Raw genomic sequence first — 16,222 nt, 5'->3', positions numbered from 1 at the left:
AGACGGTTAGGCTACTGACATACACAAAATGCTCTTTCATACAGTACATTGCTCACCTGGTCGTTTTTGTATAGTAGAAAAAAAATCTACACTACTATTAGTGACTCGTATTTTAGTTTTAATTAATCTATTCTAAGTTTAAAGTCTTTTTCTGTTCCTATAGTATCTCACCAACACAATGCCTGAAATGTGACTTGTATCTTAGGGCAGACTTCAGGGAAAATCGGGGATCCAATCACACAAGCAGGAAATTATGTTTCTGGGGGGCGTTCTGTACACATTCTTTGTACAGAACACCTCCAGGTAGCCATATTGCACTGCATTCTACAGCAAATTACAGAACAGCAGATTGAAAAGGAAAGGTCATTGTTATTAACATTCAATTACAATACGATTTGTGTCGCAATTGTATATGCTATATAATTTTTTCATTATTTGCTTTTTTTCCCCCACGAATGTGGAATTACACTTTAAGGTCACAACAAAACCAGTGATGCCCTTTGTTTGGAAGGAAATTTCAGCAATAGGATCAAACTGCTTTTTGGTGACACAGTAAAAACTAGCAATAACTGCTTGTACTGCTTGTACTGTACTGTAGTGCTCAATTGTAACACATTAAAAATGTATGGCGATATCAATTTAAATGTTTTCGACGATTTACAGAGCAAATGTGGGATTGTTACATAATGAATAATAAAATAATTAGTCTGTTTGAACGCTAATGCTTTCCTTTATCAGGGACCACAGGGATTTATAATGGATCCCTTTTGCCTTTTCTTTTGAGCATGTCAGTAGCACTGGAGGGAAATGCTAAAACTATATTTTCTCCAGGGAAAGTAGGTAGCTCAGCCCTTTTATGACTCTTTATTTAGCAATCTCGGCAAGAATGTTAGCTTAATTTTAGAATTAAGGTATCCAGGTTGTGAACATATTTTCTTTTCTTGCATTCTCTATTAGTATATAAGAGCTGAATCTGTACCGTCACAGGAAACAGGATGGAACACAGGCATCCCCTAAATGCCAGATGTGAATTGGAAAGTAGTCCAATGAGCAAGTCAGTTTGCCAAGGCCATTCAGCTTACTATGTCTTTTTAGAATGGTCTGATTCAGTACAATCAGGGCCGGCCCTACCATGGGACCCGATGGTACCCTGGTCCCAGGCGACACTTTCAGGGGGTGTCAAATTGCCGCCTGCCAGCCCGATCCGCTGTACATGTGCCTGGGTTTCCACCCGCCGGAAAACCAGGCACACGTACCAGTTCAGTGTCAGCCGCCCCCCTCCTCCTCGAAGTCAGCCGCCCCCTCCTCCTCCATGTCAGCCGCCCCCCCTCCTCCTCCATGTCAGCCGGCCCCCTCCTCCTCCATGTCAGCCACCCCCCCTCCTCCTCCATGTCAGCCGCCTGTACAATACCTAGTTCAGGCTGACACACTCATCCCTAGTTCCCAAGCAGGATTGTTATTGGTATGATGAGTTGGTAGCCTCACAAGAGCTCCAGATTTCTCATATCTACTGTCCTAATTCAGAAACAGGTCAGCAGTCATAGACCTTTTGTTTTGTACATGCCATCACCTGCTACTATTTCCCTGCATCAGCTGTAATGCCTAGTACACACGTACAGGTTTCCCGGATGACTTTTTACCGCCTGGAACCCCGAGGGAAAAACCAAGAACCTTGCTTGGTTACTTTGTCCCCCTACACACGGCAGGGAGAGCGTTGGTCAGGAAACCCAGCCGTGTGTATGCTCCACCAAAGTCTTTTCCCATAGGAAAACTGCCTGCTTAAAAACCGCCGGGAAACCCATAGATGTGAGGAAAATGAGATGACAGAGTTGACTGGCACTGGGAGTCCAGTCCCAGCTTCAAATATTTTTATGGCTGTAAACATGGTGGAGTTAAAGTATCAGTCGACTTAAAAGTAATATTTAAATTAGTTAATATTAAACCAAAAGTTAAAATATATTTTTTGGGTCAACTGACTTTTTGAAAACCTGTAGCTCTCCTACAAATTATCCTACTTAAAGTGTAAGTTCACCTTTACGGAAAGTCTGAAAGGTGAAATAACACTGGACCCTCTTCCCACCCCTGGTCCTGAAGCCGGTGATCACCCGCTAGGAGACATCGGGTCGCCGCTTCACCGGTCCGGGACTTTTAAATCCCGGTGTCTTTCTCTCTTCTTCTCCCCTGCTGACAGGATGGGCTAGGTGGGTTCTGATTGGTTGGCGTCATCCATGTGATGGCGCCAACCAATTAGAATGCCTCCTATATGTAATCTGCGGGGCATTTAAAATCCTGGGGGGAGGGTCCAATGTAAGTTCACCTTTACGGAAAGTCTGTAAAGTGAACTAGCACTGGACCCTCTCCCCATCCCTGGACCCACTGTACCTGAAGCCGTTGATCACCGGCTAGCAGACATCGGGCCGTCGCTTCACCAGTCCAGGGATTTTAAATCCCTGTGGCTTTCTCTTTTCTTCTCCCCTGCTGACAGGATGGGCTAGGTGGGTTCTGATTGGTCGGCGTCATCCATGTGACAGCGCCAACCAATTAGAATGCCTCCTATGTGTAATCTGCAAAATGCTGGGGGGGGGGGGTCCAGTGTAAGTTCACCTTTCAGATTTTCTGAAAAAGGTGAACTTACCCTTTAACAGCCTCCAACCTTAAAGTAGTGGTAAAGTCATGCTAAATAAAATCTGCTGCCAGGCAGGGCCTTCATAACAGATGAGACCCTAGAGGTTTCTTATGTTGTAAATGTTCGGGCACACAGGGGGGCCCAAACCCCAGAGGGAAGGAGGGGCAATTACAGGATGCCCTGTGTGGCACTTGGCAGCAGCTGAAAACCCTCCCGCTGACTTTTAGCTGTTGCAGGGAGAGACACAGACACAATTGCCGACTTCCTTGTCCTGTTAAAACAAAAATAACCCTGTATTGTTTTAATCCATTGTAAAAAAAATTATAGAAAATTGTATAAAACTAATTAGTAAAAAAAAATTATCAAATGTTTTTGTTCAAAAATGTTGAAAACGATTTAAAAAGGGGCTAATTCACACAGCTTCTCTGTTATCTGTGTGTCCGCTAAGAATGATTTTAGTATATTTATTGTGAAAATGTTTTTTTTATATATATTTGAGGGGGGCCCTGCCAGGTAGGCTGTACTGGGCCCCGTGATTTCTAACAGCAGCCCTGTCTGAGCCACACATGCTCAGGTCACATTTATGGCTCTAGGTGCCGCGTTGTTATGTGCATGCGAGGGAGTGACGTCACCACAGACAGCCCATTCAATCGGCTGAAGATACAAAACCCAGAAGAAAGCCAAAGGCAAAGATGGAACACCGGGGGAGCCGGAGGAGTAATGACAGTGCTGTGCTGGACACTTCAGTTTGCAGGTAAGTTTGTCTTAATGTGCTAGTTTGCAGTGCATACTAGTAAATCATGACTTAAGCCTCCAAGGGGACCAGATTTTTTATTTTTATACGACTTTAAATCTTTAATCTGTATCTGAAAATATGTTCCTCTAAAGCAGTAGTAAACTACCAGTTTTCTTATATGTGCATCTGCTGGTCTCTACCATAACTATAATGGAGTTATCTTTTAAACTGAGCCATCCAGTGCTGAACCGAAACTGCTCACGGCGCTTTCATCTTCACCTGGTCTGCCTTCCAAGTTTGGGCTCTCAGGCATTTGAATGGTCGAACTGTGTTGACATCATTCCCACACATATGCATGGGAGTCATAATCCTGGCACAGCATTCTCTGCATTCAGGGCACACTTTGGGGAGGATTTACTAAAGACAAATAGAATGTGCACTTTGCAAGTGCAGCTTCTCCAGAGCTTAGTACATGATGTGAAGCTTCACTTTGGAAAACATTTTTATTTGAATACTATTGGATAATGAAAGTCAGCAGAGCTTCCCCCTATTTACTACGCTCTGAAGCAACAGCACATGCAAAATGTACACTCTATTTGCCTTTAGTAAATCCACCCCAAAGTGTGCCCTGAATGCACAACGCACTGCATATGGGTAGAGCTGAAGCCAATGTGAATATCTCCTAAACAGTGCAAGTTTAGGACATTTTCACTGTACGGACAGGTAACTGTTATTATAAGCTTATCTGCAAGTACAAATTCTAAGTTAGGCCTCGTACACACGAGGAACTCATCGGAAAAGACACATCGTTTTCCTCGACGAGTTCCTTGTCAGGCTTGTGGAGAAACTTGACAAGCTTTCTTTGCGTACACACTGTCAAGACAAAATCTCCTCAAACGCGGTGATGTACAACACATACAATGGCAGGGGAAGTTTGATTCCACTGGCACAACCCGTGGGGCTGCTTTTGCTAATCTCATGTTACTGCGTGTTAGTAAAAGTTTGGTAAGAGACGATTTGCACTTTTTAGTCTGTTACAGCGTGAACAATGTGTTATCTCTATTACAAACTATACTTTTACCGAAGGTGCGCTCATACTTTATTCTGAGCATGCGTGGGTTTCTTAGCATACACGCGATCGTGTTTCTCGTCGAAAACCAGCCCGACGAGGAACACGGCGAGGAAATTGAGACTCCTGTTGAGGATAAAAGAGTACTTGTTCTCTTTTTTCCTCGTCGAGTTCCTCGGCAGTTTTCTCGATGAAAAGCATACACACGACCGTTTTCCTCGGCAAAAAAGCTCTGCCACCAAGTTTCTTGATGGATTCTGTTGAGGAAAACGGTCGTGTGTACGAGGCCTTAGAGTTTACTACTGCTTTAAAGGGGTTGTAAAGGATTTTTTTTTCCATAAGTAGCTTCCTTTACCTTAGTGCAGTCCTCCTTTACTTACCTCATCCTTCCATTTTGCTTTTAAATGTCCTTATTTCTTCATAAAAATCCTCACTTCCTGTCCGTCTGTCTGTAACTCCACACAGTAATGCAAGGCTTTCTCCCTGGTGTGGAGAAAGCCTCTTGAGGGGAGAGGGGGCGAGCAGGCAAGTCAGGACACTCTCTACTTTGCAGATAGAGAAAGGAGCTGTGTGTTAGTGGGCGTCCTGACACTCCTGCTCGCCCCCTCAAGAGGCTTTCTCCACACCAGGGAGAAAGCCTTGCATTACTGTGTGGAGTTACAGACAGAAGAACAGGAAGTGAGGATTTCTCAGAAGAAATAAGGACATTTAAAAGCAAAATGGAAGGATGAGGTAAGTGAAGGAGGACTGCACTGAGGTAAAGGAAGCTATTTAGGGGGGAAAAAATCCTTTACAACCCCTTTAAGTATCTGTACACTCTAACAAAGAACTTATATGTGTTCCCATTGGGTGTGCTAATATACCATCTAAAATGTCTTGTTATATCTGTGCAAAAAATATCTGTTGATTTTGCAAATATGTCAATGTTTTATGGGTGTTTTGGAATTGTGTATGCAGAATGTTGTTTCCATAATTTTCTGATTAGATTCTCAATGTTTGAGGTTGAAACACTGGTTCCTTCCAATGAGGTGTCTAAATATTTGTAAATATGCTGAGATCATTTTTTAATCCTCCCTGTCTTCTGCATCAAACATACATAGTAGAAATATATATAAGCCTCCTGTTAGCTAGAACACCTATTCAAACATTGACAGAAATGTTTAGCATGGATTAACAAAAATAAATAACTTGGATTTATAGAATATTGCTGCTACATTGTTACAATCGCCAACCAGTTTATGTAATATTTATGCAATGATACTCTTTGTTGGGTGGTTATGTTTTAAATTATCAGCCAAAGTTCATACATTTGTTTCTATGTACTGTTCCGTAAGAAAACAAGAAAGATAAGGGATAATGTTTACCGTAATGTTATGTGTCTCTCAACTGCAATCCTGGCAAGTGTGTGTAAATAAAGAACTCGTTCAGCCTGGTCTCAGGACATCAGGAAATTGTAATTAACGCTGTTAGTATAGCCTGAAAGTAGTTTACTCTGCAGAAGTTTTTGTCAATGACAGCAAACATTCAAAGTTTCTAAACTCTAGAAAAAGCCGATTCGTACACAAGGCATTACTGCTAAAATCCACAGTGCCAAAAAATTGTCATAAGAAATCATTGATTATTCTACTTGGTCCCCTTTCACACTTTTACGACTTGTCCTACGATTTTGGACTGCAAAATCGCAAGACAAGTCATTCTCCATGATTTTCAATGACTTCCATTCATATTGGCATGACTTTAACCCTCCTGGCGGTGTTCCCGAGTCTGACTCGGGGTTAGATTTCTGTGCTGCGATCGGTAACCCCGAGTCAGACTCGGGCTTGCCTCGCAGCATCCACAGACAGTGTTTACTTACCTTGTCCCGCTCGATTCACACAGCGTCCTCCTGTGCCGCCGATCTCCGTTCCCTGCGACGTTACGACGCACGGGAGCGGAGAACGGCGCCAAATTCAAAAACGTAAACAAACACAATACACACAGTATACTGTAATCTTATAGATTACAGTACTGTATGCAAAAAATACACCCCCCCCCCCTTGTCCCTAGTGGTCTGCCCAGTGTCCTGCATGTACTTTTATATAATAAAAACAGTTCTTTCTCCCTGCAAACTGTAGATTGTCCATAGCAATCAAAAGTGTCCCTTTATGTCAAAAATGGTTTTAGAGCAGCTAGAAAACAGCGATAATAAATTATAATCACTTGCAGAATTGTGCGATAGCGATTTGTGGGGAAATTCGTCATAAAAAAATAAAAGTAATGACAGCGACAATTCTGCAACTGAGCAAATTTTTAGTGATTTTAAGTTGATTACATTATTGAATATTTTTTATTATAATTATATTATTATTTGTTATAATTATTTATAATTATTTATTATATTATAATTTATAATTTTGTTTTAAAAAAAAATGTCATACCCGGGATGCCTACAAGACTCTTGTTTGGTCAGATTTAAGTGAGTTATTCCTAAGAATTACAGGCCTACAGAATAAAACGCCAAATTTCCTTGTAAATAATGGTACCGCTTTCAGCACCTTTTTTCTGAAAGAATCATACCGCCAGGGAGGTTAAGTCGATCCGACTTCAAAGTAGTCCCTGCACTAGTTTGATCCAACTTCCATGCGAGTTGATGTCCATAGACCTCAATGTTAAACCCTCAAGTAGCATGAAAATCGTACCTGAATAATATAGACACGATTTCAGTACAACTTTGTAAGCACAAGCTGTAAGCACAAGCAGCTTTTTGACCCTTGTCCCACCCAATCCTTTCAACATAGTAGCCCCTCTCAAGCACATTTTTCTAGCACACATTCACTTCCTGGTTATTCCCTCGGGAACAATGTGCTCCAAACAGCCCAAAAAAAGAGATGTTCTTGTCCTTGTCCTCCGCTTCTTCTCCTCTTCTTCCTCATGCACTGCTACTGCTGCAGCAGCAATGACAACTGCTGTGACAATATATTGAGTAGCAAACATTTTCTGTCACAACACATCACACCACAACAACCAGGAAGCAAACAGGAACTGGAAACAACTAAGGGAGGAGAAGGAATTATCTCACACCATGTATGTTTTCATTGGTTAATCCCAAAGTTGTGGCAAACAGCACTGCTTAAAATATGGGATGACGCTCTCGAGGCAGCAGACGAAAGAGAATCTTGTCTCCTGATACTGCTGGACCTAAGCGCAGCTTTTAATACTGTAGACCACAAATTATTACTGACTCGGCTAGCTGAAGCAGCCAGAGTCGCGGAATGTGATTTATCTTGGTTCTCCTCCTTCTTGGAAAACCGATCACAAATAGTGAAACTTGGTCCTTTCACTTCTGAAAAACGCACAGTGTCATGCGGAGTCCCTCAGGGATCCCCTTTGTCGCCGGTTCTCTTCAATATCTATCTCCGCCCTCTTTTTGAAATCATCAGTAACCAGAAGTTACTTTACCACTCTTATGCAGATGACACACAACTGTATTTTCGCATCTGCAACAAAAAGGATCATTATCTCGGACTAGAGGAATCCCTTACTTTGATAGAAAATTGGATGATGAAGAGTTATCTTAAACTCAACGGTTCGAAAACAGAACTTCTCCTGTTTCACGCCAATCTAAAGAATCATCCAGCAACAACCCATTCTGGGTAAAACCATTACCCCTAGCACCAAAGTCAAAAGTCTCTGAGTCATTTTCGACACCTACATGACAATGGATGCACAAATAGGGTCAGTAGTCAGCGGATCGCACCATCTGCTGCGCCTACTATGCAGACTCACCCCCTTTATCCCAAAAGAAGACATAGCAGTCGTGGTGGGAACAATTATCAACACCAGACTTGACTATGCAAATGCTCTCTATCTCGGACTCCCAAAATACCAAATCACTCGTCTGCAAGTCGTTCAAAATACGGCCGCTCGACTTGTGACTGGGAAAAAAACATGGGAATTAATCTCACCTTCACTGAGATCCCTTCATTGGTTGCCAGTAAAAGACAGAATCACTTTCAAGGCACCCTGTCTAACGCATAAGTGTGTTCAAGGAAATGCCCCCTAATATCTATGCGAAAAACTAAAAGCTCACAACCCCAATCGCGTTCTGCGATCCAACAACCAAAATCTACTCCAGATACCCAAAGCCAGATACAAGTCCAAAGGAGAAAGAAGATTTGCAGTCCAAGGACCTAGACTATGGAACGCTCTACCAACCAGCATCCGACTGGAGGTGAACTACTTGGCCTTCAGAAGAAAAATCAAAACCCTTCTCTTCTGAGGGCAAAAAAAAGTTTACTCAGGGAATGGATACTAATCGCCCAGAGGCGATTCAGTTCGCATGTGTTGTGCTATATAAGTTTCGCACTCACTCACTCAAAGTAGTACTGATCCAAAATTGTGGCAAAATCACACATATGAAAAGCAGTCCTCTTTGAGATGTGCAAAATATCAATGTGAATTAACACCAACTTCTCCACCACAGTGATAAATGAGAGATCAAGCCCCTTAAGAAACAGGCTCACCAGATTCTGTTGCCATTCACTGTCGTGTTTGGCAAAATAAGCTCAGGATTTAATATGAAGAATCACTTGTAAACGCCACACTCCATTTTCTTGTCTGAATATACACTCCACGTGTAGGGAACAAAGCTAGAGACAAAGCCTCCAATAGTGTAAAATCACTTAGGATGAAACGTGTATTAAAATATATATTGCACATACATCAAATCAAAATAAAACAAGCCTTCATGTTACATGGTACAAGACAAGCCTGCGATCTCACCACTTGGTAGACGTCAGTTCACCTTCCCAGCCTCAGCATACTGCCTCAGCATACTCTCCAAAGCGTTTCGGCACTTCCGACTTTGTCACATTGTCCCCATGTGACAAGGTCAGAAGTGACGAAACACGTCACATGATTTGCTGTTATTGATCACAGAGATAACATGGTATTGGCAGAGGGCCAATACACTGATCAGTCATCTGCTGTGTCTGGTGGACACAGCCAGTGACAGATCATAACGCACGGCCCCATATGAGGCACGTTCCGAGAGGAGCAGTTCCCTGCGCCACGCGTAAGTCTCAGAACAATACAGTACAATCTCTGAAAATCACTGCGTAGGGAAATGACAACATTGTATAATTCAAACCTTCATACTGGTGCATACAATTTCAACATAAGCTACATACAGCCCTAGATTGGTCTGCGGCCAGTCAAACAAATATCATCCTGGGGGTTAAGTAATTGGCCAACCTTGGCTGGTTTCCCGGACTTCACCGGAGACTTCAGGACGGAGGGATCATGTAAATATTCAATGTCAGTTAGTGTTATTAACTGTTAGTGTTATTTAAACTTGCCTTGGTAAATAAGCATGATGTTTAAACTGTAGACAATTATGCTGTAGTATTGACAATACCCTTTTATTGGAAACACCTGAACTCAATTATTTGGATGGATATCTACATACGTTTGGTCATATAGTGTATGCATGGTAATTTATGGTAATTTCTGGCCAGTGGGTTTTTATTTGGTCAAACCAGGTCCTAATATCTTAGTATATGTTTACATGTGTGAGGTGGAAGCAGAAAAATAGCACCTAAAAACATAGTGGTTGATTTACTAATACTGGAGATTGAAAAATCTAGTGGAGCTGTGCATGGTAGCCAATCAGGTACTAACTTCAGCTTGTTTAATAAAGCTTTGTAAAAATAATAAAACATGGAAGCTGACTTGTTTTTATGCAGAGCTGCACCAGATTTAGCACTCTCTAGTTTTAGTAAAGCAACCCCATAGTTCACCTTTACCAAAAAACTGCCTATGCAGGTAAGGGGTGTCTGTAGATAAAAACAAACTTTGCAGCTTTGACTAAAGTTGAATAAAGCCCCTGCTATATGTGTAAGCCGTTTATGTACCTCCCGAAACCAGACTACAAAATCCCAGAGATGGCATCATGCCATCCTGCCTTGTTGCTAGGGTGTTGCTAAGAGACTCCTAACCTTTCCTGTTCACCGTCACCATCACATCAGTGAGCTTCTTTCTCTGATTCAAACCCCCTCACATGCACTTTCTCTGCCCTGTCAAAGTAGCTACAGTATGAGCTCAGTGTTTGAGAGCTCTCTACTGTGATGGTAGAGGTGAACAATAACAGCTAGGAGTCTCTTAGAAACATCCTAGCAACAAGTTAGGTACTTTATATTGGTACTCTGATACCTGAAGGGATACATTGATTTTATATTTTTTTGGTATGTATTATAAATTTCTAGGCAGAGCCCTCAAGTCTCCTTATCAGGGGCCTGATACAATGTAAATGGTAGTATTTTCAAGTATTTTGCATCATTCTAAAAGCAGCTTCATGTGCCACATGACAGACCCAAGGAGACACAATGAAAGCAGCAGGATTATTCTCTGTATGGTCTGCCTATTGAATACAAAAGACATTACAATACAGAGGGCAAGGGATAAAGGCAAAGTTGTTTTTAACGGTAACTGTACTTTTATCAGTGGCAGCTGGTGCTCAATATTTTTGGGGGGCGCAAACAAACTGAAAAATTCTGAATACCGTAATACTGAAAAAAAATATATATCAATTGCATCCTCACTGTGCCCACCAAATGCAGCCACTGTGCCCATCAAATGCAGCCACTGTTCTCATCAAATGCAGCCACTGTGCTCATCAAATGCAGCCACTGTGCCATCAATTGCAGCCACTGTGCCCATCAAATGCAGCCACTGTGCCATCAATTGCAGCCACTGTGCCCATCAAATGCAGCCACTCTGCCATCAATTGCAGCCACTGTGCTCATCAAATGCAGCTACTGTGCCCATCAAATGCTGCCACTGTGCTCATCAAATGCAGCCACTGTGCCCATCAATTGCAGCCACTGTGCCCATCAATTGCAAGCACTGTGCCCATCAAATACAGCCACTGTGCCATCAAATGCAGCCACTGTGCCCATCAATTGCAAGCACTGTGCCCATCAAATACAGCCACTGTGCTCATCAAATGCAGCCACTGTGCCCATCAAATGCAGCCACTGTGCCCATCAATTGCAGCCACTGTGCCATCAAATTGCAGCCACTGTGCTCATCAAATGCAGCCACTGTGCCATCAATTGCAGCCACTGTGCCCATTAAATGCAGCCATTGAGCACATCAAATGCTGCCACTGTGACCCCATCACCCCCCTCTCCCCCACTCGCTTGCTCGCTGTCTGACCAGAACTTACACCATCTCAGTGGTGGGTCACAGCAATGAGCTGTGGGACGGGCAGTGGGTCAAGTTGTGGCTCCTGTGTCCTCCATGCTTCCTCCATGCTTTTCCTCCCGCTAGGTGTCCAATAGGAACGGGTAACAGACCCACGCTTCATGATAGGTGGAGAGACGGTTCAGTGTTAGAAAAAGATAATATCCATTTGCATTGCTTTTCTAACACACCTGGGTGGGCTCCAAGCGCAGTGCTCTGTGCTCTGAGTCCACCCTATTTTGAAGCCTAGGTGCTTCAAAAAACACCCCAGCCGCTGTAATTCAGGCACCTGGCATCCTAAAAGGGGCGGGATGTCTGAATAGCGTTTGGCTGCGGCGGCCATGGATAGATTCATGCTATGCATGAATTTATCCATTAGGCATATATGGGGTGGCCTGGGGAGAGGGGGCGGTGCCCAGGCGCCCCTACTGGATGGGCCGCCACTGTTTATCATATAATGCTTATAGGATCCACTCTTTATTTAATAAGTGTCATGTATGTTCTAAGTGGGAGGAGAATGTGATGTGGTTAGCAAGGATGTGGACACCACAGGCCAGGCAATTCTAATAGTATTTCTGCTGTGTAATATATTCTCTTTAGGCTTTAAATATTAAACTCTTTAATGCAAACCTATGCTTGCTACCTAGCACTGCTTCGTGAAATTAAAATGGGCATTGCCAAACTTTGTGGAAATGCGTTACTTATTGTAATGCTATTAACACCTGCCTATTAAGAGTAGGAGTGAAATATGGACTTTATTTTAGTCTGCGGTTTCATTTACATAACATTTTACCTTATGTTTGTTCTCTAACGAGGTGTGATGGGGCCCCTTTGCAAAAATAATTGAGGGGAGGCCTCCCTGTCTTTTTATCTTCTAAAGAGATGAATCTAGCGTGACACCACACTAATTGCTTTCATAGCACTCAGCATTCCCCAACTATATAAACATTCACTTTAATGAAATGATATTGCCACCTGCATCAATCATTGTTTGCTGGGCCCCGTCGCAGTAGCAAGCCCTACTATTGATATACATTAGTTATACTTTTTCTCCACAGTTGTAAATGAAATAACAAAAAAAACAAAAAAAAAAAAAACAGAAAACAAAGTCACGTAAATGATACTGATTTGTCAGTACAGTGATAGTTAAAGATTTTTTTTTGAGAAGTGGTAGCTAAAGTCTTTAAAGTGTTTCTAAACCCACAACAGTAAAATCAGTCTGTACAGGCATACCCCACTTTTAAGTACACAATGGGGTTTATTTACTAAAGTTATAAAGCGCAAAATCTGGCTCACTTCTGCACAGAAACCAATGAGCTTCCAGGTTTTATTACCAGGCTTAATTGAACAAGCTGGGGTTAGAAGCTCATTGGTTTGTATGCAGAAGTTAGCCTGATTTGGCGCTTTCCAACTTTAGTAAATAAACCCCATTGTGTACTTAAAAGTGGGGTATGCCTGTATATGCAGTAAAGCATGATTGTTATACTCACTGGAACCTAAGGAGTAAATCCCTAGCATTATGTAAAAAGACTGTTTGATCCTGACTTCTCTGATACTCCCCTCTTTCCACTGTCCCCAATCCATCTAGAGAGAGTTTTTTTTTTCTTGGGAGGGTGATCAGCACAGGGCCAATCAGCACTGTCCAGACAGAGGGTCAGAGGTCTGACCTGCAGCCAGGACAGTCAGAGGTAAATGAAAATTTCTCCTACAAGCTTTACCAGACACTGAGAGAAGTCACTGCTATATACTGCTGATGAGAAAAGGTTTTTAGCAGTTTATATTTACTAAAATTAGTGCATTTCTATGTTCTGTGTACTGTAGGAGACCAGATATAGTGAATGCAGGGTCCTGGGTATAGTAACAGTAACGATTCATATATCTTATAATTGGCTATGTGCCCTGCTGACAGCAGTGTCCCCTATTCAGAAAAATTATCAGAGAATGATGCTGATATCCTAACTGTCTCTCATTTGGAGAGACTGTCCCTCTGTCCTTCTTCCCTCCTCAGTTGTCCTTCATTTTCGTCTGATCTATAGATCTCTATAAATGTTATAGCCCAGTAAACCTTTCATTCAACCTCTAATTTATTGCTATTGTTATTTTGAAAGAGCCAAAATAAAGAAAATGTAGTGGTGAAAAAAGCACTCTTCGGCTTCAACCTTCTTAACAATACGGCTTCAACCAACAAGACATTTAGCTATTTGGAAAAAAAAGGAAAAATTTTCCTGAAATTCAGGTTCTACTAGATGAAATAAATACCTAACACAATCACAACATTGTTTAGATTTATATAAATGGCAAGATCTTAAATAGTCATAATAACTTTTCAATAAAGTCTTACCTCTCAAGTTCAGGGTCTCCATGGAGGGTCGAACATTTCACAGCATAGATGGACCACCATTTTTTGTGTCTCACTTTGTAAACTTTCCCAAATCCGCCTAAAGCTATTGGAGTCCAGTCATTCTCGAAATCTTCTTTCTTAAATTGTGTCAGGTTGCCGATCTGCTCACCCCCTGCATTAGTCATGGCAGCAAAGTAAGAAGCATCCAGTCTCTCGTGTACATTTGGACAGACTTGTATCTCTGTTGAAGTGTGTGTGCTTTTTAAGAGCTCTGCTTCCTGGTTGAGAGCTACCTGTGTTACACATAGAAGGAGGGCCCAGCACTGTAATGCAGGCAGAGTTCCATCCTATAATGATATTTGCATATACATTTCACAATCCTCAGTTATGTTGATTGTGCAGTCTATAACCTATTAAATAAAAGTTTCTCTTGTTCTATAATCCTTCTATTACAGAGACATGTTGAGAGCATCGTGAAGATGACTCACTGATTATTTACCAGAGTTAATGCTTTCACTGTTTTTTTTTTTTTAACGCTATATATAAAACTGAAAACAGAAATTAAAATGCTATTTTAGAGGACTTTGTTTAACCTCCCTGGCGGTATGATTCTTTCAGAAAAAAGATGCTGAAAGCGGTACCATTATTTGCAAGGAAATTTGGCGTTTTATATTGTAGGTCTGTAATTTTTAGGAATAACTCACTTAAATCTGTCCAGAGTCTAGTAGGCATCCCGGGTATGACATTTTTTTAAAAACAAAATTATAAATTATAATATAATAAATAATTATAAATAATTATAACAAATAATAATATAATTATAATAAAAATTATTCAATAATGTAATCAAATTAAAATCACTGACATTTGCTCAGTTGCAGAATTGTTGCTGTCATTATTTTTTTTTTTATGACGAATTTCCCCACAAATCGCTATCGCACAATTCTGCAAGTGATTATAATTTATTATCGCTGTTTTTTAGCTGATCTAAAACTATTTTTGACATAAAGGGACACTTTTGGTTGCTATGGACAATCTACAGTTTGCAGGGAGAAAGAAACGTTTTTATTATATAAAATGACATGCATGACACAGGACAGACCACTAGGGACAAGGGCGGTGTGTTTTTTTTACATACAGTACTGTAATCTATAAGATTACAGTATACTGTATGTATAGTGTTTGTTTACTTTTTTGAATTTGGCGCCGTTCTCCGTCCCCGTGCGTCGTAACGTCGCAGGGAACGGAGATCGGCATCACACGGAGGCACTGTGTGAATCGAGCGAGGTCCCGCTCGCTCACACAGCGCGGTGGCATCGCTGGATCCAGGGACAAGGTAAGTAAACAGTGCCTGTGGATCTAGCGAGGCAAGCCCGAGTCTGACTCGGGGTTACCGCTCGCAGCAGGAAAATCTAACCCCGAGTCAGACTCGGGAACACCGCCAGGCAGGTTAAGACAGTAATATAAAGGTGTATACACTATTTTTTTTTTTATAGAGATGTCAAGTATTGCATTGCTGAATATATAGAAAAAAACAAACTCAATGACACAAACAATTACAATAAGTCCCAAGGTAAATAAGTCAAATTAGGGAGAAAAGCTTTTATAATGGCTGCAGCTCTTCCAGCAGAGTATTACCATATTTTTCGGCGTATAAGCCGACCTTTTAAGCTTGAAAATATCCCCCAAAAATTGGGGGTCATATTATACTTGTATGCAGAGTCAGTCTGCGGGCGTCCATTGTTCAAAAGTTGTGCCTCCTCCTCATCCTGTTCCGTGATAGGCGGAACACTTTCCCAGAAGAGCCTGTGTTCAGTGTTCTGCCTATCACGGATGTCGTCTCATTTGAGGCCGAAGACGAGAGGACATCCTTGATAGGCGGAACACTCATTTTCCCAGCAGAGCCTGTGTTCAGTGTTCCGCCTATCACGAATGTTGCCAAGGACGAGAGGACATCCATGATAGGTGGAACACGGAACACAGGCTCTGCTGGGAAACTATCACGGAACAGGACGAGGAGGAGGCGCGGCTTTTGATCAATGGATGCCCGCAGTCTGACTCTGCATGACAAGGGATAAGGTATGGAGATCAGCAAAGTGAGGCATGTAATGGGCACAGTGAAGTGAGGCATGTAATGGGCACAGGGAATGTGAGGCATGTAATGGGCACAGTGAGGTGAGGCATGTAATGGGCACAGTGAGGTGAGGCATGTAATGGGCACAGTGAGGT

At 42.0% G+C, this 16,222-nt stretch overlaps 1 protein-coding gene across 1 annotated transcript in view; it reads right to left on the bottom strand.

Moving 5' to 3' along the window:
• Positions 1-14,296, bottom strand: part of ANKK1 (ankyrin repeat and kinase domain containing 1) — a 95,612-nt gene extending 81,316 nt beyond the window's left edge. The window contains exon 1 of the mRNA XM_040326014.1: positions 13,994-14,296. Within this exon, the coding sequence (XP_040181948.1) occupies positions 13,994-14,178 (185 nt within the window). The 5' untranslated portion in view covers positions 14,179-14,296. The remainder of the gene's footprint in view (positions 1-13,993) is intronic.
• Positions 14,297-16,222: the final 1,926 nt, after the last annotated feature.

Source organism: Rana temporaria, chromosome 10 (assembly GCF_905171775.1).
Source record: "Rana temporaria chromosome 10, aRanTem1.1, whole genome shotgun sequence".
Classification (NCBI taxonomy): domain Eukaryota; kingdom Metazoa; phylum Chordata; class Amphibia; order Anura; family Ranidae; genus Rana; species Rana temporaria.
The sequence above is the reverse complement of the archived record's forward strand: the minus strand, read 5'-3'. Positions and strand labels throughout refer to the sequence as shown.